Source organism: Fringilla coelebs (assembly GCF_963513975.1).
Source record: "Fringilla coelebs genome assembly, chromosome: 5".
Classification (NCBI taxonomy): domain Eukaryota; kingdom Metazoa; phylum Chordata; class Aves; order Passeriformes; family Fringillidae; genus Fringilla; species Fringilla coelebs.
The window spans coordinates 12,427,978-12,447,956 of NC_140033.1; the positions used below are offsets into that span (position 1 = coordinate 12,427,978).

At 40.8% G+C, this 19,979-nt stretch overlaps 1 protein-coding gene across 1 annotated transcript in view; it reads left to right on the forward strand.

The window, feature by feature from the left end:
- The first annotated feature begins 1,623 nt into the window (after positions 1 to 1,623).
- Positions 1,624 to 19,979, forward strand: part of FAM185A (family with sequence similarity 185 member A) — a 37,535-nt gene continuing 19,179 nt past the window's right edge. Inside the window, exons 1-5 of the mRNA XM_084205392.1 lie at positions 1,624 to 2,076; positions 8,011 to 8,120; positions 11,337 to 11,429; positions 15,778 to 15,916; positions 19,925 to 19,966. Coding sequence (XP_084061518.1) covers positions 1,701 to 2,076; positions 8,011 to 8,120; positions 11,337 to 11,429; positions 15,778 to 15,916; positions 19,925 to 19,966 — 760 coding nt within the window. The 5' untranslated portion in view covers positions 1,624 to 1,700. The remainder of the gene's footprint in view (positions 2,077 to 8,010; positions 8,121 to 11,336; positions 11,430 to 15,777; positions 15,917 to 19,924; positions 19,967 to 19,979) is intronic.

Genomic DNA, 19,979 nt, shown 5'->3' on the forward strand with positions numbered 1-19,979 from the left:
ACGGCGTTATTTGCTGAACTGGCTGTCATCTAGTGGAGTCACAGCACATTGCAACACGCTTGTTACACATCTGTCACAGCTTTCCCCCTGACAAACAATCTGACATCCAAATCTGGTATTGGTCTCAAGGGTGAGCATTTTGCAGATATTTTCCCCAAAATTCACTATTCTGAAGACCTGAGGAAAAAAAACCTTCCAGCCTCCATCATGTCCCAATATATTTTTGATACTTTTTTGACTTTCTAGAATTCAATTTTTGTATACTAGGCTATCATGAAACACGCTAGCCCTTTTTGTGTTTAGCCTAATGATTTATTGAGACTGAGTAATATAAACCAACTCAGTAATTTAACTTGATGGGCTTTATTGGTGAATGTGAGTCTTCATTAAACTTTCCACAATGAAAATTACTGATGGACCAAAAAAATAGGGCAATTTCTTGCCTCTTGGACACTGAGAAGTCATTTCAGATTCCTAAATAATCAAAGCCAGACGGGGACAGAAATGGAAATAGGGCTAATGAGATGAGAAGTATTTGATGACTAAGTATCATGCTTGTATAGTTATTTATGAAACAGAAACACATGGAATGCAAAAGGCAGACAGGAATTAAGTAACAAGCCCAGATTTCATTATTACTTGTGTTGCAATCTTGCTAAGACAATGCAGCTTTCTGTGCATTTTTCTCTCTCATTATTGGCAGTAAACAACAACTATTACTAGAATTCAGCCCCTGACTCCACATCATCTTTTGCCCACATACCCCACCTCATTTATTAAGATTGTTATATGACGGTAATGTGGGGTATGAAGTCCAGAAGAGTCTTCTAAACTGAATTAAGTGCTTCCCTACTTGCTTGTAAACCCTGTAAGCATAATTGTCTCATGGTGTATTTGTGGAGAAGTCAGGAGACTATTTATTTGCTTGGCTTCAGAACTGCTAAAAAGCAGTACAACACCTAACATAATGACCAAAACTTACTGACAGAGAGCAATTCTGATGCTTTGTGCTAGCACTTCAAAAAACCATCAACAAATAACAACACATGTGCCAAACTGCTTCTACACGGGCTGGCCGAGGACATTTCAGCACACGCAGGCCCGCTGTAGGCTGAAGTGCACTGAGGGGCGGGCTGCCCGCGGGCCCTCGTCTCCTCACGACACGGGCCCGCCCGGGGGACGCAGCCCCGGCCCTCAGGGACTCCTCCAACAAGGCTGTGGCGGCGCCGCTTGACTTACTTTCCGCCTCGACGGAAAGCCGCCTCTTTGCCTCTCTTGGCTCCGGCCCCCGCCCCGGTCCCGGTCCCTGGACTCCCTCCCGGCCGCCGCAGGGCCCGGCCCGGCCGAGCGGCGTCCTGGTTGCTATGGCGACCCGCGCACCGCCTTCCGCCCGCCTCATCCACTCCCGCTTCTGATTGGCTCCGGCGCCCAGCCCCGCCGCCCAGTAGCAGCAGACTGTCGGCAATGCCCCGCCCTCCCCGCTCTCCGATAGGCCCGTGGGCACGGCTGTAGTTCCTTCCGCGCGCTGTAGAACTACGGTTCCCAGGAGGCTCCGCGGCGCAGCCACCGCCTGTTTACCGGCCGTGCCGGTGCCGCTCCCCGCGTGCAGCCCCGCCACGTGACCGGCCGGGGGTCACGGCCGCCCGCCAGGAGCGGCCTCGTCCCGTCCGGTCCCGGGCGCTCTCGCCCTGCCTGCGACAATGAGGGCGCTGCCCCCGCGCTGGGCTGCACTGGCTGTGCGAGCGGCGGGCGGACAGTGCGCGCCGCCCGTCCCCCGCCGCGGTCGCAGCGGCCCCGGTCCGCCCCCGCCGCGGGAGTGGGCGCTGTCGGTGAGCCCGCGGGGGCGGCTGCGGGTGCGGCTGCCGTGCCAGGTGAGCGTCCGCCCGCTGGACCCGCAGCGCTGCCCGGACGCGGACCGCGTCCTGGTGGCCGTGAGCGGCGGCAGCCCCGGGCGCCGCGGGCGGGAGCGGGAGCCGGTGCGGGTGGAGCACGACGAGGCGCTGGGACAGGTGGCGATCGTGGCGGAAGGCGTGGACAGCAAGACCGCCGTGGATGTCCGGACGCCGGTGAAGTTCGGTGAGCGCGGGGGAGGCGCACGGATCGCGGGGGTCCCACCGGGGGCTGGGCTGGGCTGGCTCTGCTGGATGCCGGTGTTGGGAATCGGCGTCGCACCCTGGCTGGTTCAGAGCGCCCCGTTGTGTTTGCTGTGCTCCTGCACTTCCTGGGTGTTCGGGTACGTGCTTTGTCGCTGACCCTTTTGCCAGCAGCAGCTCCTGCTAGAACTTGAGCTGGTGAGTGGCACTCGGAGCGCTCGCTGTCATTTGTGCTTGGCAGCTGCTGCTCCAGAGGGACTCGGCTCCGGGGCAGCATCCTCGGCCTGAGCCGGGCACGCCTGCCCTCCTGGGGCTGCTCCGGCATGGCTGGGGCATCCAGCAGCATCCTCGGCCTGAGCCGGGCACGCCTGCCCTCCTGGGGCTGCTCCGGCATGGCTGGGGCATCCAGCAGCATCCTTGGCCTGAGCCGGGCACGCCTGCCCTCCTGGGGCTGCTCCGGCATGGCTGGGGCATCCAGCAGCATCCTTGGCCTGAGCCGGGCACGCCTGCCCTCCTGGGGCTGCTCTGGCATGGCTGGGGCATCCAGCAGCTCCGGCAGGGTTTGTGTGCGCAGCGGCTCTCCGCAGGATGAAGGAGCCTGGGAGGTAGCGGTGCAGATGAATACCAGGAAGGGCTCCCTTGTGCAGTACAAACGTTGCATTATCTTTTTGGGCACAGGGCTATAATCTTGTGTGGGTTTCTTGTGTGGACCACAGTATGGGAGAGCAGCTGTAGTGGCTGAAGCCAATAAACATCTCTGCTGAACTGACAGTAAAGTTCTGATGGTGGCCCTGAGTTTAGAGAGTACAAACTCAGAGATCTGTGTTCAGTCACTAATGTGTTTTTTGTTTTTTTCCTATGCATTTGGGCAATTGCCTATACAGTGCAGAATGTTTCATCATGCTCAAAAAACTTTTTGATGTACAGTGCACCTGGTCTGTTTTTATAAAGTTATTGAAGACTGCTGCATTATTTTATTTAATGCCCTGCTGCAGTTGTGACATGAGAAATGATGAATAATCCCACCCTATTTATTCTTCATACATATAATCTATGACTTTTGTGGAATATGATGTTACATACAGCAAAGACATTCTGCACCTTTTATCTTACTTTTTTTCCCACCCTGTGTCTTAGGGAAAAATCTGCAATGTGCTTTTTTTTTTCCCCTTGTTTTCTTTTAGAAGGACTTCAAAATGGAGAAGTTCTATGGGTTTGACATAACATCTTTCTCACATTTTCCAGTCTTACTCATCCCTATAATTTATTTTTTTTTAAACACTGCTTATAATTGAAGGGGAGTTTCTTAAATATGTTTATCACAACTTAGGGCCTGTTTTGTTTCCTAGCAACTAATATATGTACAAATATTCTGTAACTAAATACAGAATATTTCTGTATATAATCTCCCCCTTCCTGTCCTCAGTGTGCTTTGCTCTCTCAGAATGGCTGTGCTGATTCCTGCCATGACTTCAGCAGCCACTGCCCTGTCTCTAGTCATAAACAGAACAAATGTAAATGATATTTCATCTAAGCATTCTCTTAGCTCTCAACTGATTTCATCACAGGATTTTCAGAGCCTGATACAGCTCAACCCCTCAGTGGATCTCTGCTGAGTGTCCCTTTACACATGGAAACAGTTTCAGGGTGAGAGCTTCCTGGTAAACTCTTGTCAGAGTCCCACAGTTTATTTCCTGCTACTTTATCATTTGAGTATGTGGTATTCCAAGGTCCTCCTGCAATTTGTTAGTGAGTTTTTAACTAGTCTGAATAATTTGGTGCCATTGATATAAGTTTTCAGCCTTGCTATTTTGTGCTGGTTTCCAGCTTCTTGTACTGTTGAAGGTGGTGCACAGCTTATAGCTGAAAGACAATATGGAACTAAGGATGTTGTTAAAGACTTTTGAAAATCCAAGTTGGTTCTCTTAAACAGATCAGCTGTTACCTCTCTCTTCATTGACTCTGCCATTGAACTGTAGCTGGACTGTCTTCTCCAAGGGTCTTGTAGCCTTGACTCTTACCTGAGAATTTTCAGTTGCTATCTTACAGCTCTTCTTTTTATTTTTTTTTCCTTCCCTTGCTTGGCAAGCACTAAGATTACCTTGGCTTGTCTGTAGCACATTCCCAGAGTCCATCCCATAATTACTGAGAATCAAACAATCCCAGTGTCTCATTTTTTACCCTTCAATTCTCAGGTGTGTCTGGTCACTGTAGTCCTTTACTATTTCAGTTTCTCCAGGATCTCTGAGTGACTATTACAAGTCATTCCAGAGCTGGTTATTCTCAAGGTGCAGAATTCATTGTGTTAAGATGTGAAGAATTTCAGCCTTCATGAAGGGTTTCAATGTGAGGAATCTTCCTGAAAGTCTTGATAATGAATCCTAATTGATGGAAAACAATCATTTTGCTTTTTTCCTGTCCTTGAGATTCTTACTATATTCTGAATGTCAGCCAGCACTGCAGACAGTCTTAGGGGCTTTCTTCTTGAAACAGGTTTTCTTTTTTTGTAGGTTTCTAAGCTGTTCCACTTGGGTTTGTGGTAAGCTCATGCAGTTCAGGTTCCCTGGACAATCTGTGGATCATAATGTTCTTCCACAAGTGGCTCTTTGTCAACCCATAATTACCAGGATGTTAGTATTGCTGTCATCCAGGTGCATCTAGAGATATATTTACAAAAAATGTAAGGTTGGGGGGTTTGAGTGTTTTAAGTTTCTACTCAGTGAAGCAGAATTTTTGCTTGCACTGAGATTCTACTTTTAAGTGTCCTTTCAGCTCTAGTTTGGTTTTTTCCGATCTTCTGAGCATTAGTTTGTGCTTGAGTTGCTCTGTTTATTTATTTAGAAAAGAATTATCCATGAAATATCATTGCATGAACTAAAGATCTTATCCCTTGTAAAAACACATCTCAAACCAGAAAGGAACTGTTGTTGCTCTGCAAACACTTTGGCTTTTCTCTGCCTTTCCTTGGATGTGTGAGGAAGATGTTAGCTCTGTTCTGCTCAGGTGCTTTTGCCTGAGCTCTCTCAGTCACTTAGCTGCAAGAAGTTGAGAGGTTGATGTGAATCTCTTTTCAGTGTTCTTGTTTTCTTCACTTTGGAAGTTAAGGCATTTCATAACAGCTTTTGCAATTTAGCTTGGAGCTTATCCAGGAAGCTGCAAGTTATCTAAAGCTCCTTAGAGCCTGAATGAAGAGCATGTGTGGAAGATGCTGTGCTAAAATATGCATTTTAAACCAAAGGCTACCTCTAAGCAGCTTAGTAGGACAAGTACCAAAAGATCCTCTGTTTGTCTTAGTGTCTGTTTTTGAGCTCTGTATAGGATTTCAATACCATACATGATCTGATAATCTTCTCTGATACATCTAACCTTCATTGATGGCAGATGTCAAGGAATTTCTGTTTAATCAAGCTTATTTATTTTTTGCATGTGTTAATTAAACCTGAAACAGCCCTTTGATTTCTGGTTACTGTACATTGACTTCATGAGTACACAGAAGTAAACTGTACTGAGGGCTTGCATAACCATAATTTGAGATAATTCTAGTAGACTAGGGCTGCTGAGTCATCTGAAAAGAAATCATTACCCAGTCTATTTCAAGTATTATAGCTTAAGGTAGCTTAATAATTGGCATGTTTAAATACCCTGGGGGCCTCCTGCTTATATTCTGATACCAAAGTGTTTCAGTTTTCCTAAATACCTTAATTTCTGATACAAGTCTTTTACACCACAGAGATCTTCACGCATTCTTTTTGGCTTATTTGGCTAAAGTTGGCTTCTAGCCCTTGTCTTTGCTAGGAGGGAATCAAACTGGCTATTTTTGGAGTTTTGGCACTGAAACAGATTGTATCTTGTTCCTCCTTGTTAAAATTTCATTGGCAGAATTATCCAGCTTTCAGTCTATGTCTTTATGGAGTTGTTTATCCTTGGTTTGGGAACTCAGATGGAAAGAGACAGAGGGGCTCAATCCCTTGTTCACTAATTTTTGTCATATAAACTCTACCAAAGTGGTGTGACTGCAGAGGATCAAGGCACAAAGTCTATTCCAGAAGTCCCTGGTGTTTCTTAATGACTTGTTTATGAATTTCCAGATTTCTGGGTCCTCTTTTATCACCCATCTTTGACAGCTAGGATTACACTACTAACCCACCTTTTCAAATGATGGCAGTAATATACTCTAGAGGATCAGAAGGCTTTTTATTAACCTTGTTCTTGTAAAAGTCTTAGTGAGTTTGTATCCTGACTAAACTGAGCACTCTCAAGCCTTTCCTTGTCCCTTTTGGCAGAAGCAGTAAGAGCAGGAGGGTTTCAAGCTGATTGAATTCAAAGATTTGCACAAGCAAACTGGCTTTTGGGACTCTCTTCTCAGAAAGCAAAATAGCAGAAGTCTTGGTTGTAGACCTTGCCAAGCACTGTGCAGTTTTCCAGTGGGTGAATTGAGAATCTGGGCAAGACAGCTTGCTCAAAACCAACATTGCTTTCCAGTTTACCTCTTATAGCCTTTTTTCTTGAGGAATTGTTAACCTTTGAATGTGATCCTTCACCTCTTGGCTTACTGCAGCCATAAGGAGCCTGCTTGCTGCAAAGATGTGTTTTAGCCCTGTCTCTTGGATTCTCCTGGTATGTCAGGTGACAAAACTTCCACTTGTTGTTAATTGGAGCTCTCAGTCTCTCATCTTCATGGTCTGCAAGCTTACTGTTGTCATGGTTCCAGGAGGCAGGACAGGAGGACACTGCTGTCCTGGGCAGCAGTGTGACAGTATTGATCTTCAGGCTCTGCTGGCTCACAGGTCTGACTTGGGAATCTCCTCAGGCCAAAGCTTGTTTTGCACATTCTGATTATTCTTTTCATCTTTCTGATAACTTCAGCAGGCAGTGGCAGTGAAGGAAAGACTTTCACATTTGCTTAAATGAAGGTTTCTTTACCAAAAAATCTCCTTTCCTTTAGGGAGTAATGGCTCGCTATCTGATCCTGTCTTGTGTCTTGCAGCAAACACTTCTGATTGCTGTTCAATTTTTCTTTTTCTTCTTTTTACTTTTTATCCTTAGAAGAACAAAATCCTTTTTTCCTCTCCTGCCTTTACCTTTTTCCAGCCACTATGGTGGTCATTTATGCAAATGATTAATAGAAATTATTATTAATATATACAGAATCCCCAGACTGTACATTCTCAAACTTCTTCCCATTCCCTAAACCCAAGGTTGACACAAGTAGCAGAGAAATGCTTTTCCTGCCCCTGCATCTTATCTACAAGAACTGGTGATTTTTCTTTGTGGGAGTCTCTGAACAATAGCAAGGTGAGGTGACTCAGACTAAAGGCAAACATGCTTCTTCATGCCAGGGGAATGTCAGGCTTTGCAGAGGCTGGGGAGAATGAGGCACACCAACACTTCTCTGCCTGGTTTTGTCTAGTGGAGCAGCAAGGTCTATGTATTTGTGCTGTTGAACCTTGTCACTCTACATGTGGCCTCAGACACCTGCCAACCTTCTACCCCAAAGTGTGTGTCAGGGTGCCCAAGTGTCTAAGTAGAATTTCTGGTGGAATTGGTGGCTGGGGTAGATAGGAGATGGAGGTGGAGTTGAAAATAAAGATGAGACTTCACTAGAGGTTCACACCCTGCTGATTCCTTGCCACAGGTTACAGTAATTCTTCTTAATATTATTCTTATTAATAAAATTCTTCTCTCTTGGAGGTGGATGGCTCAGGCACTGGCTTACTAAACTTTTGGTGTCCATCGCTGATAGTGACTGCTCTCTCTGTTCAAAGTGTGTAGTAGACACAGCAAGCAAGTTTTTGGTAACAAAGAAGCTGCTCTTTTTTCCTTATCATGTTTGGTTACTGTGTAACATGATCAAATACTGTGTTAAAGATATCTGACCTTTTTCTTTCTGTTGCTAATAAAACTCTTTTAATTCTAGATTTGGATATCAAAACATCTGGGACTGGCTGCGTGAAGATTCAGAAAATAGAATGTGATAACTGCAGAATAGAAACAGAGAAGGGGACGAGTGTCTTGCAGTCAATAAAGGTACAAAGAACCCTCCCCCACTGTTTGAGAAGGGATTGTGTGAAGGGATATGGTGTTAAAACTTAAGTACCAGCTCTGGAGATGAGAAGTACTCTGGTATTTCTCATTGCAGCACTCATATTGCTGTGTGTAAGCACCTCACCTTTAATTATTGCACACAATTGCAGCACAAAGTCAAAACCAGTAAATAATGAGGAGTCAGAAGTCCATGTCTCTGTGACAGCCAAAGGCAGCAGGAACAGTGACAGCAGTAAGCCTGATCCCTGTCTTCCCTACCCTTCAAAGAAAAATAATAGACTGAGATTTCCTGTCTCATAGGTCAGGAGTTGTGCCTGCTCAATCAAGACTTTGCAGCTTGCTGCTGATATTTTTTGTATGTGTAGTCTAATGGTGTGGGATTTTTTTGTTTTTTAATAATTGGTATATCAGAGCTATTGACAATCCCTTTAAGTTAATTTTCAATCAGAAGTTACACATTACATGTCCAAAATACCTGACTGAAATACATCTGATATGTACTGTATGTATCATAGGCATGAGGTTGTTTTTCAGTCTTAAGGCTTCAAGTTTGCTGACATAAGCTGTTGTAAAATTAATCACAGTTTATCTGACTTTGGTGCTATTTGAAATCAAATTCACTTGGTTGTTTGGGATTGAACCTGCAGGAATTGGTATAAATTCAAAAGAAGGGTCAATTTTTTTTTGAGATATGAAAAATTTTTTAACATTTTTCTCTATTGTGGTAAGACACAATTTTGTAACAGTCATAGGGAAAACTGAGCTTAGGGAGGGGTGTAAATACAATAGAGCTAGATGTGCTCTACAGCTGGGGAACTGTAGACAACTTAAACCTGCCAGATTCTGTGTAATTGTAATTTTACTCTTCTAAAGGTACCTAAAATCTAACAGAAGGTAATTGCACTATGTGATGCCCACCTAAACTTGTCATTAAAAATTATTATGTTATGTAATAATGACAGCAACAGTGGATGAGAAACTGCATAGTGTGAGAAAACAAGGTGGTTTTGGCCAGTAAAAATGACAGTATTTATGGCATGCCATCACATCAAGAATTGTTTGTGGTGTCATGGAAAAAGATGGTTTTGAGGAAAGACCACTAACTTATCTTCTGGGAATCTTACCTCAAATACAATCCAAGATGTGAAATATCTTGAATTTTAAAAATTAAGAGCTGGATTTTAGTCTAATTTTGTTTTTGAGTACTGTAGTTCTAGTAAGGTGAATGCACTATTTTTTTCTGATAAAGCTTCAGGAATTATGTTCTGTATTATCAGAAAAGCAGAATTATTTGGGAGAAACAGAAGTACTAGCCTTCAGGGTTTTTGCAAAACTACTGAAAGTGTTATGGACTAGATGCTGTAGTGAAGCATAAGGGCTGATTCCCTTTCTGGGAGTTTGCTTTACTGAGCAAACTGAAGTGATAGTGCCCTCCCCTGGATGGATTAAAGCTCTTTTAGTATTGGTTTGCTGTTATTAACAAACCTCATTAACTAACAAAGCAGGAGAGCCTTTCTTTACAGGAGAGAGAAAAGATTGTTAATAAGTGATTTTAAATTAAAAAAAATCTGATCATGTAGGGATTATTCAAGAACACCAGCAAACAGCTTCACAACTGCTAATTTTCTTAACTTGCAAGACGTTGTTAGTATAAATTGTAATTCAAAAAAACATGCTGGGTTTTTTTTATACCATCTGTAGTGTCTTTACAAAAGACTTAGGGATTTGACATCTACTTTGCTTAATCATGCATACTAGTAATTGAACAGAAAGGAGGAGTCTCTATGAGGCTCATTAATGGATTTTGTCTGGCAGTTTTGCTGTGGTAGACATTGCCCAGCCAGTGAGATTCCTTGAGGGTGGTTTTATGGAATTGTTTTGTTTTGTTTGGGTGGTGATTCTTTTTTAATTGGCTGAAATCCAATCCCTATCCCTTCCAAGCCTCTAGGTCAACTTATAGCAATAGTGATTCCAAAACACACAATAGTAATTCATACTTCTTCAGAGTATGAATTATTCACAAATTCTTGATTGAGAAAGCAGTACTACTTTTTTCATTTGTTTGTTTGTTTTGGTTTGGTTTTTTTTGTTGTGTTTATGACGATAATGCCACCAGGGAGACCCTTTAATTATGCTCCCATGTTCCTCAATTACTCCTGATTCCTTCACTGTGCTGGTGATAACAACAATTTCCAGCATCTCACAAGGGCAGAAGACCTGCTGTGCTTCCTCAGCACACACCATGTCTGAGCCTGATTCATCCTGCACCAGTGTCCTTCTCTTCTTCTGAACACATTTTTGTGGCTTTCCTCTGATGTCTGTTAAGGTCCTGACAGCCTTTTGCCTCTTCCTTATCAAACCTTTCTCCCTTGCTTAGAGAAGCCCTATAAAAAATCAGTGCTTTTTTCTTTCAGCTGGTGGAATATTTCCTCTTAGTGAAAAAGCTGCTTCATTGTAACAGGTTTCTTCTCTCAGCAAATCCTTCTGGCTGTTAGGTTTCTCTAGAGATACCTACCTCTGAAAGCCTGGTTGGGTTTTTTAGGGAGATATTCTAATAATTTGGGATGGAGGGAATTAGTGCCTGTTGTTTTTTGGTATTTTTTTTATTTTTACTGAACTGTTAGTGGCCACTGGTGAGCCCTTGCTATACACTAGTTTTTCCAATCTTGCAAGTTCCCATATTCTCCTCAAGTTACATATTTGGAGGATTTGCTGTTTAACCATCATTCTGCCTCAAAGGAACTATGATGGCAGATTGAAAAATTTAATTAATCAGGTTACTGTATAAGGAGAGAAAAATCTATTTATTTAAATGTGATTTTTAAAGATTTTTTTCTCTTTTACAGATGTCTGTATTTTATTCTCAAGACCTGGTGGGCTTCTTTTGTTTTTTGAGATTGGTTTATGTGTATTGCTGTACTTTTTTTTTCTCTTGTTGGTTGTATGCAGCAACAGCTTGAAGGTATAAGGGCTATAGAGCACTTGTTACTTGAAACCTGGCTAATTTTTTAAAAATTGGAGATTTGCCTTATGCAAAACAATTTTAATTAGAATTTGTGAGTAGTGAAACACTGTAGAATCTGTTTCTGCTTGCAGGACTAAGGCTTCCAGTGGTTAATGTGGTACAACTTGAAAAACAAAATAACCATAACTAGAGAACCAGTTATCCTAACTGTATGATTTTTAAACTTTTTTCAGAGCCATAAAATTGATATAAGGACAAATGGTGGCAAAGTAATTGGTCTTGGAACACTTTATGGCAATACAGATATTTGTGCAACAGAAAAGGGGGTAAGTAGGAAGTAAAACTTTCTCTTCAATGGCTTCTTCTCCTCATTTCTTGTAAAAGGACTAAATGAAAAAAGGTGCTCAAGAATATCTAAATAACTCTTATTGTGACTTCACTGTTTCTTAGGTTTGTCTGTTAAATTATATTATCCTGTGCTTGATTTGGATTGATAAACAGGCTCCACAGAAAGCAGGAGTAAGTGTGTGCTCATTCCATCAGTACAGAGTTCATTCTACTGATACAACCCATCAGCTTTAATTATAGACACCCCCCAGGACATTCCTAAACTTTCTCCTTGTCTAATATGTAGGCATTCTGCAGAAGGCTCAGGAGTTTTAGTGGGTAGTGGATTGATATTTATAAATGCTGTACCCTTCTAGTATTACATGAGAATGGAAGAGTAGAAGGTTTTGCAGACTTCTTTGCAGCTGAGGAAATGTAATCACAGGTAATCTTGCTGTGAGATGCAGTGGGAAGAATCACAAACAGGAGAGCAGTTTTGTAGAGAACCAGCTTGGTTTTTTTTCAGTAGATGGCAGTATGAGACCAACCACAAACTACTGTACTCTGGTTTTGTTTCTTGACATAAGTAGGCAATTCTCCTTCATTTAAAATAATGTAGAGCTAAACTCCCTGCAGTCCTCTCACCCAGTCTTGTCTTTAGGAATTGTAATGTCCATTACAACACCTAAATGGGTTGCATTAGGATTCATTGGGTCTGAGGCATTGCTGTGTGAACGTGTGGAGCCGAGCCAAGGCTGGGAGTAGCTTGGCTGTGTGCTCTGACAGAATCCACGGGCAACTTTAAACCAGCAGCACTGGGAAGAACCAGAGTGGGGGTAACCCTCCCTTGCCAGGATAGATTTGAGACCCAACCAGTAAGTTCCAGGCATCCCAAGCCACCTCTGGGAAGTGCTGTTTGGCACTGCTGTGCACCTTGTGGGCTGGGTTCCCAGGTCAGCTCACTTACCTAGAGCCAGCTGTGAGCTGTTCTTTATGTCTAAGCAACTTGCGATTGGATTCTCCACAAACTGTCAGCATTCATTTATCTGTGTTTCTTTGGCAGTGGGTGTTAGACTGCCTTTTATGTAATAAATGTAATAATTGTATCTGCATGGGAAAATGTAGTTCAGAAAATTGTTTTACTTTGAGCCTTTAAATGCTTTTTAAAAAATTAGCTCTTTTCAGAAAGATCATCCTTCTGAAACCACAAAACAAATGTCATACAGATTAAGTTGAAGTGCTTCTTTGTGATCATAAATATTTGCATGTAGTATGTAATATTACAAGAAGTCAATCTTAGAGTTGTAAAGCTGTAGTAACTTGAGTGAAGTGAGTCATTTCAGCACGAATTCACAGCTACAGAACAATATTTTGGCTTATATCATTGAACTTCTCACTAACAAACTTTGTAGTGTGGTTAGGAAGGACAGCTTTCTTTTCTCAGTTGGCCACTTCTGTTAATAATCAGCCAGCCTTATGTCTCCTCTGTGTGTTTGTATGAGATGTTTCTTCCATCAGTTGCAGTCATCATTATGTAATTATGGCTCTGTCAGCATTTCCAGCCCCCTCCTGGAGGTGGGGAGGGAGAGGATGTGGTAAAAGGCACTAAGCACTTGGAAAATTAATATTTTTTAAGGGGGGAAGTGGGAGAAGACACTAGTAAAGCATTTGAGCAATGATAGCAGAAAAAAAGAAGGCCAGGAGCAAGAATATGTGGAGAAGTAGCTGTATGTCTTATTGAAACATAGCAAGATGTTAGTTTTTATCTTGAAAATGTGTTCAGGTGTAAAACCTTCTCAGTCTGACTTATGCAGATGGAACCAATGGAACTTGAGCATGTGGTCAGTTTCAGGAACTGCAACCCCCAAGGCTCTCTGCCCAAGGGAAGGAATTTTTTCCAAAAATCTGGTGGTTCAATGGGCAAAACTAAAGAAATTTGTTTGCCTGGGGAGTTATTAGCTAATCTGTGCCATGGAGACTTTTCTATAACACTTGCTTTGTTGAGCCAGACATCTATGTTCTGCCAAAACTCCACAAGAGTTAAAGAATTTGGGATTGAAAGCATATTTATTTTCATTGAAAAGCAATCCTATTTTTCCATGCTTTCCCCATCTAAAATACTCTTTTATTCTTATACTTGAGCAGTCTGACTTCCCCTTCCTCCATGCCCCTACTCTGATTTGGGCTATTCTGAAACAAAAGTTCTTTGTTTTGGTAGTTTTTGTTTTATTGTTTATTGTATACTATTGTTTATAGTAATTTTTTTTGATCTGGAGCTGAAACAACTCTTTTTTCTTACTGTGCAATTTTAAGAAAGGTGGTTGAGGCTGGTAAAAGAGTTGGTATGTGAGATTATTTAAAAATTAAGTGCTTTATTGTAAACAAAATAATATATCCAAATAGAGTTAAAACTTGCATTCTATAGGAAGAGAGGTAGCTTTTTCAACTTCCCTTTGCCTGGTTAGGAGTGCCACAAGGCAGCCAGTTTGTATCCAAACTATGCAGATATTTTTAATTTATTTCTCTCCTTGAAAGTGTGCTTTGCACTATTTTTATTGTGCTGATATCAGTGATGGCCCTCAAATGGGAAATGTTCTTTGCAAGTCATTTAACTCTTAGAACAGGTGAGGTCCTAGAGCCTGAAATGAGAGTGCCTTTCCTTTCCTTCTGCTGGGGCCACGTGTCTCAGCAGGTTTGCACTTTGCCGTGCAGGGCTGGGCAGTGGGGGAGCACTTTGTGGGAGGCATCCCTAGGACAGATGCAATGTAAATCAGTGTTTAAGATGTCTGCTTATTAGGGTTTTGTTGCAAGCAGTAGAAGATGAGAAGTTTCTGTTCAGAAGTGACAAGTTGTGCCTTTATGTTACTGGATTTTGTTTCTATCTGTAGCACAGTTCTAAGCAGCAACACCTGCAGTGATTGTAGGCATTGACTGTCACATATTTCCAATTCTACCATAGGTTATGCATAGCATTTTGATTTTCTTAAAGTTTAATGTATCTTGCTAAATTATTTGAGATCTAATCAGTATTGTAACATTGTGGGAAAAGTCTCAAGCCAGTAGTCCATCTGTAATCTTATAATTTAGTGGTTCAGTGTGAATGGGTGGCTAAGGCCACAGCATAATTTGGCTGTTGTATAGTCCATACTAAACCAGCCTCTTCAGCTCAGTTTTTGGGATACAATGCAGCACTGAGTTTGTGCAGCACTAGCAGTTATTTGTCAGAATATCTCTTGCTTCATCCATAGCTTATTCTTTATATAGTATTAGACTGGAGGGGTTGACAGACTTACTTTCTTAGATCAACTTTTTTTGCACATGATGGCAATGCTAAAATGACAAGGAGGATTTCAAAATAATTTGAGTGAGGCACAGTTTGATCTGGAAAGCCATGTATTGTTCCACATAATGAATAAGGATTTTATGCAATTCACTGAAAGTCTGTATAAGCAAAATAAAAAACAAATTGAGTGGGGGTTCAGGTATGAACTATTGAGTTTTCATCATAAATCAAATTTAACTGAGAATAGAATTCAGTTTCATATGGTTGCTGCACAAGCGTGTGAATTGTTCTGTTTTGTTCAAATACATTGATGTTTTATCATGTGGCTCATCACTTTTGCACAGATAATCTCATCTGTCTCCTTTTATTTCCCAAATCCATAGTGCAACTTTTTATATTCTATCCTTTCTCTCTATTTCTATTGCAAAGAAGTAGAAATGGAGATCTTATCCCTGTTTTTTCAAGGCTTTGCATGTCTTGAGGCTCAAGTCCAAGAATAGAAGCCTGAGTAACCAAGGTAATAGGGAAATTATGCTGAGAAAAAGGGCAGCTGGGTGGGGCTGTTTTGCAAACTTTCACCAAAGATATATCTACAGAGTAAGCCAGTTTAAAATCTTCATAAATAGCTGTATAAAAAGACAGAGGATGTTTCAATTTGTGGTGGCAGAAAATTGATCACCAACGCTCCAAGTGTCATAATGCTGTATGAAGATTCAGTCTTCATAATTAAAGTTATAAATTAATTCATTTTGCTTTTCAAAATGAAGTGTTTAATTTTGAAAATTAAATTAAGCTTTTCTTTCATCTGTTTTTGACTACTTGGTTTCTTCACCTGAACTATGGATGTAATAAGTCATAGGAATGTTGTGAGGAATCATTAGTTCTTCAGTCAGAGCTCTTGGATGAAAAGGTTTTTTGTTTTGTGTAGCTTTTAACTAAGAACTTGATTCCATTTTTCCTGCACCAACAACTGCTTTCCATTTGTTTTGTGTCTTAACAGTGTTATTTCCCACTGCTTTTTCAAACTGTGATGACAAATTGTTGATTGTGTTTATTTCTCCTAGAGTGTAAATATAGAGAAGCTGCAGGGGACAACCATCAATATATCTACTGAAGATGGGCTGCTGAAAACTAAATATCTCTATGCAGAATCAGCATCTCTCTCTTCAGAATCTGGTGATATTATGCTGGGAAGTGTTCATGGTAAGAAGGAAGTCTGTCACAAATTAAGCTGCTTTGAAGGTGTTCAGTAATGTTCACAGTAACAAAGGATCACTAAATCAGCTGTGCACAGTATGCAAGCAAAACAGTTCCATTTCTCTTAGAGACAATTGATTTTTGCCACCCAGCAGACTGTATTTTTGAAAAGTTTCATAAGCACATTTGTTAATAGCAAAAAGCTTATATTATATGAAAGAATTGTCACACATACTAAGAACATTAAAATATTCTAAAATTCAGCAATGAAAATGATACTAAAAGTTGTCTGCAGGCTTCTCTTCCCCTCTCCCCATCCTTTATTTTCTTCATAGGAGAAGCAACTCTTAGACAGAACAACTACTAAGAACTGTTGTAGGAGAGAGTCATAATTAGAAGTTTCTATTAGAAATAGCCTGTGTGTTTGCTGGCACTTTAGATTAAGAGTGGTGACACTTTCTGTTTTTAGAAGAAGTTCTTAGAACTTAGCAGTGTCTAAACCATCCACCCTTTGGAGTCCTTCCCCTAGATCTAAAACTAATAAACTGCTGAGTATTTTATTGAAGCAGCAGCTGAGGTTCAAAACAAAACTCCCACTGAATTCAAACTGTGCTATAATGCATTTGTGGTGATTTAACATTGAGTAAAACAAACTGGAAGATGTACAAAGAAAATTACTCAGCTCTGTCAGAGTTCCAGATTTTCAGCTATATCCCTTAAAAAGAATTTGCTACAATTGCTAAGAAATTATGTTGTCATCTTGCTTGAGAAATTACTTCTTTCTTCCTTGAAGGAGCATCTCCTCTGTCCCTTTATATTAAATGTGAGAATGGTTTCTAAACCTGTTAGGTAAAGTTGATTTTAGCATTCACTGACAGAAATAAGCTGCTTTTTCTCCTGTTATTGTATTTTTCTAACATGTAGGTTTGTGTTATTTCTGGAACTTCTGTCTGATAGGCTGTGCTGATTTGTCTTTTTCTAACTTTATACGGTATATATTGTGGAGTGATCCATTTGTGAGCAGGTTCAGTCTTTGTGCACATTCAAGAGTTAATCTTTATTTTCTTGTTACAAAAATGAAATCATAACTGCTGTAGTTAACTTACTTTCTTCAGTAATGCCTGCTGCCATTGCGCTGAAGAACAGTGTAAAAACAAATAGAATTGTATCCAAATTATGCAGATATTTCTTATGTTACTTCAGGATTATTTTTATGACCTCTCTTCTAAATGGGTTTGGAACACCTAATGTTATTTTAGCTGTATGTTTTTTTAAAAATTGCACATTAACATTTGCTTGGTAATTTTACCCTATTTTTTTTTTTTGAGAAAAAAAAATTCTGTCCAATATCATGTTCCCCAATCATGTTTTAATGGCCAAGGCTTTTAAAGTGCACAAACATGTATTAGCAGACAAGATAACTCCTATATAAATTTCTGCTAGGAAAAAATGGTGACTTTCACTTCTGATTTTTGCTCATGAGGTAGCTCAGTTGCAATAGTTTGGTCTGTAAAACCTGGACAGATTGTTTTTTGGGCAATTGAAGTCACCATTTCCCTATAGCTGACACTAGAGGTGGCATCAAATCAGCCCATCCTGCCCAAAATGGAGCTAGATTTCATTGCTTTTGCACTGGGAAAATTGAAGTTAGGGCAGCACAGACTTTACAAACCTGTCTGAGAGACATTTTGTGGTTGACACTGAGGCTGTAATATCAGGATACTGGTAGAGCTCAAACTTTCACAACTGCTCATTTGCATGCTTCATGCTCCTCTGGCAAATGAGTGGTGCATTGTTTTGAAAGCAGCTTCTGTGACAGGCATTAGAGATGTCAGGTGCTGTTAAGCTTTTGAGTTGACACCTGAAAAAGAAATGTGATCCTGAGGAATTTCTTCTTTATCTGAGAGCCAATAACATTACAGTGAACCTTCTCTACCAAGGGGCACATGGGAGAAACAGGAGACCCCTCTTTGCAGCAGTCCCAAAGTCTTGGGTTGAGTTGCATTAACTTTTAATTTGTTTTATAAATCTAGTTTAAATTTGGATTAGATATCAAATTTCTTCCCAACTAATGCTTAAAGTAGGCTCAGTTAGACCAAACTTGCTCAAGGCCTTGTCTAGTTGAGCTTTGAGTATTTTCAAGTCCAGAGTTTGTAGGACCTTTCTGGACATCTTAGTCCACTCCTGAATTATTTTTCTGGTGGGGAAAAAAACCTTTTTTAATCATAATTTCCATTACTACTTGTGTCCATTATTGCTAATGCTCCCTTCTTGCTGCATCACCATGAGAAGAATGTCTTTTTTTTTTTTCTCTCTACCCTCCCTTAGGTAGTTGAAGGTCACAAGAAGACTCCTTCTCAGCCTTCTCCTTTTAAAGCAAAACAAACATGCTCTCAGAGCATCTCTAGCTTGGTCTGGGTCCCTGATCTTCTCAATAACCTTCTCTGGCCTTAGTTAAGTACACCAGTGTCATTCTTGACTTGAAAGCACAAAAATGGACACAATATTTGAAGTGCAGCCTCACAGAATGTGTTGGCATTGTGCAGCATTGGTGATTCTGCCATATAAGTATGTATCTAAATGGAATTTGATTTCTACATGTTGAATGTTTTTCAGGGAACTGCTTATCAAAACAGGTAAAAAAACCCCCAGAAAAGCAAAGAACAGACCTAGGGGCTGTATGCTGGCAGAATATGATCTACCTTCAGCTGCTCCATGGGAGCTGCTGGCTAACAAAGCCCTAGGTCTTTTTGTAGGGTGTACCAAGCTAAGTGCCAGTCATGATAAAATGAGAGAAAGGATGGGATAATTATAGCATGCCTTTTAAAAACAGCAAAGAGTGAAGCCAAACAGCTTTTAAGGTCATTGAAAAATGCTTTTGTTTCTGGTCTGATTTTTAGTATTTTGTACAGTATGTGCTTGAAAAGATGAATTTAAGACTGTTGATGGTAGGCTGCTTTTCTAGCTCTCAGCCCATGAACCACTAAGAAAAATACAGGTCATATACAGTGGAATGCACTCTGCCCTAATGGTTTTTTGCTAGTGTGTAATTACACAAGATAGGGTAGAGCTTAATCCATCTGCAATTTTTAAAGCCTCTCCTGAAAGATCTGAAAATTATGGCTACTGTGTGTTGCTAAACTGCATTCAGTTTCTGTGATCAGCCTTAGTCTTCATTCTATCTTACTCTGGGGAGGATGAGAGAATGGCAGGGATGACATGGTGTGGTTTAGTTTTTAATTTAGAGCATTTTCTGTGACAAATTTATGCATGGAAATGTAAAAGTTTCTGCAGTTTAGCTAGACTGTTGGTAGTGTAGATGTCTCTTCTGTTTTCCTTCCAGATTCTCTTGATGTTGTAGGTGAAAGGGCAGAATATGTATTTTGAAATTTTAAGGCTGGAACACCTGTGCCTGTTTAAAGTGATGCAAATTCAGTAGAAGACCATTCTACACTTTGTCCCTTACACACTTTGATGTTCTCCACTTTGCTCAACATACTCCAACTGAAGTCAATGGAAATGTTGACAAGGGGTTGTCATGCACAAAATTGTTACAAAATGTAAGAGTTTTGTGTACTCTTACAAAAGAGTAATTTTGGAGGGAGTAGGAAATGTTCAGTGGGTCCAGGAAGTTGCCTTTGCAAATTTCACACAAGATTCCCTCCAGCAGAGATGGGCTGTAGGTGTGTAAAAGAAGAAAATAGAAACTGTTTGTTATTCATGCAATTGAACTTAAACCATCAGTAGTGCTGTTACAGGCATCAGAGCAATTAACAAAAAATTGCCCTAAGTAAACAAAGGCAATATTGTGCATTAACCTTGCACATGCCTCTCTATATTTTTTTTCTCCCTCAAATCCAGGTGGTATCCTTGAATTCATTCAATGTTTTTCTTGCCTGGAATCACTTAATTGTTACCCACAGGTGTTGAGACTTTTGTTTGTAAAGCAACAATTTTAATAATAAATATTGTTTCAATAATATGTTTTTAACATTTTTGCCCTTTTTGTTCTAGGTAATACCAACCTTCAGACCAAAAGAGGGAGCATCACAGTAGGTAGGTTCTGCCT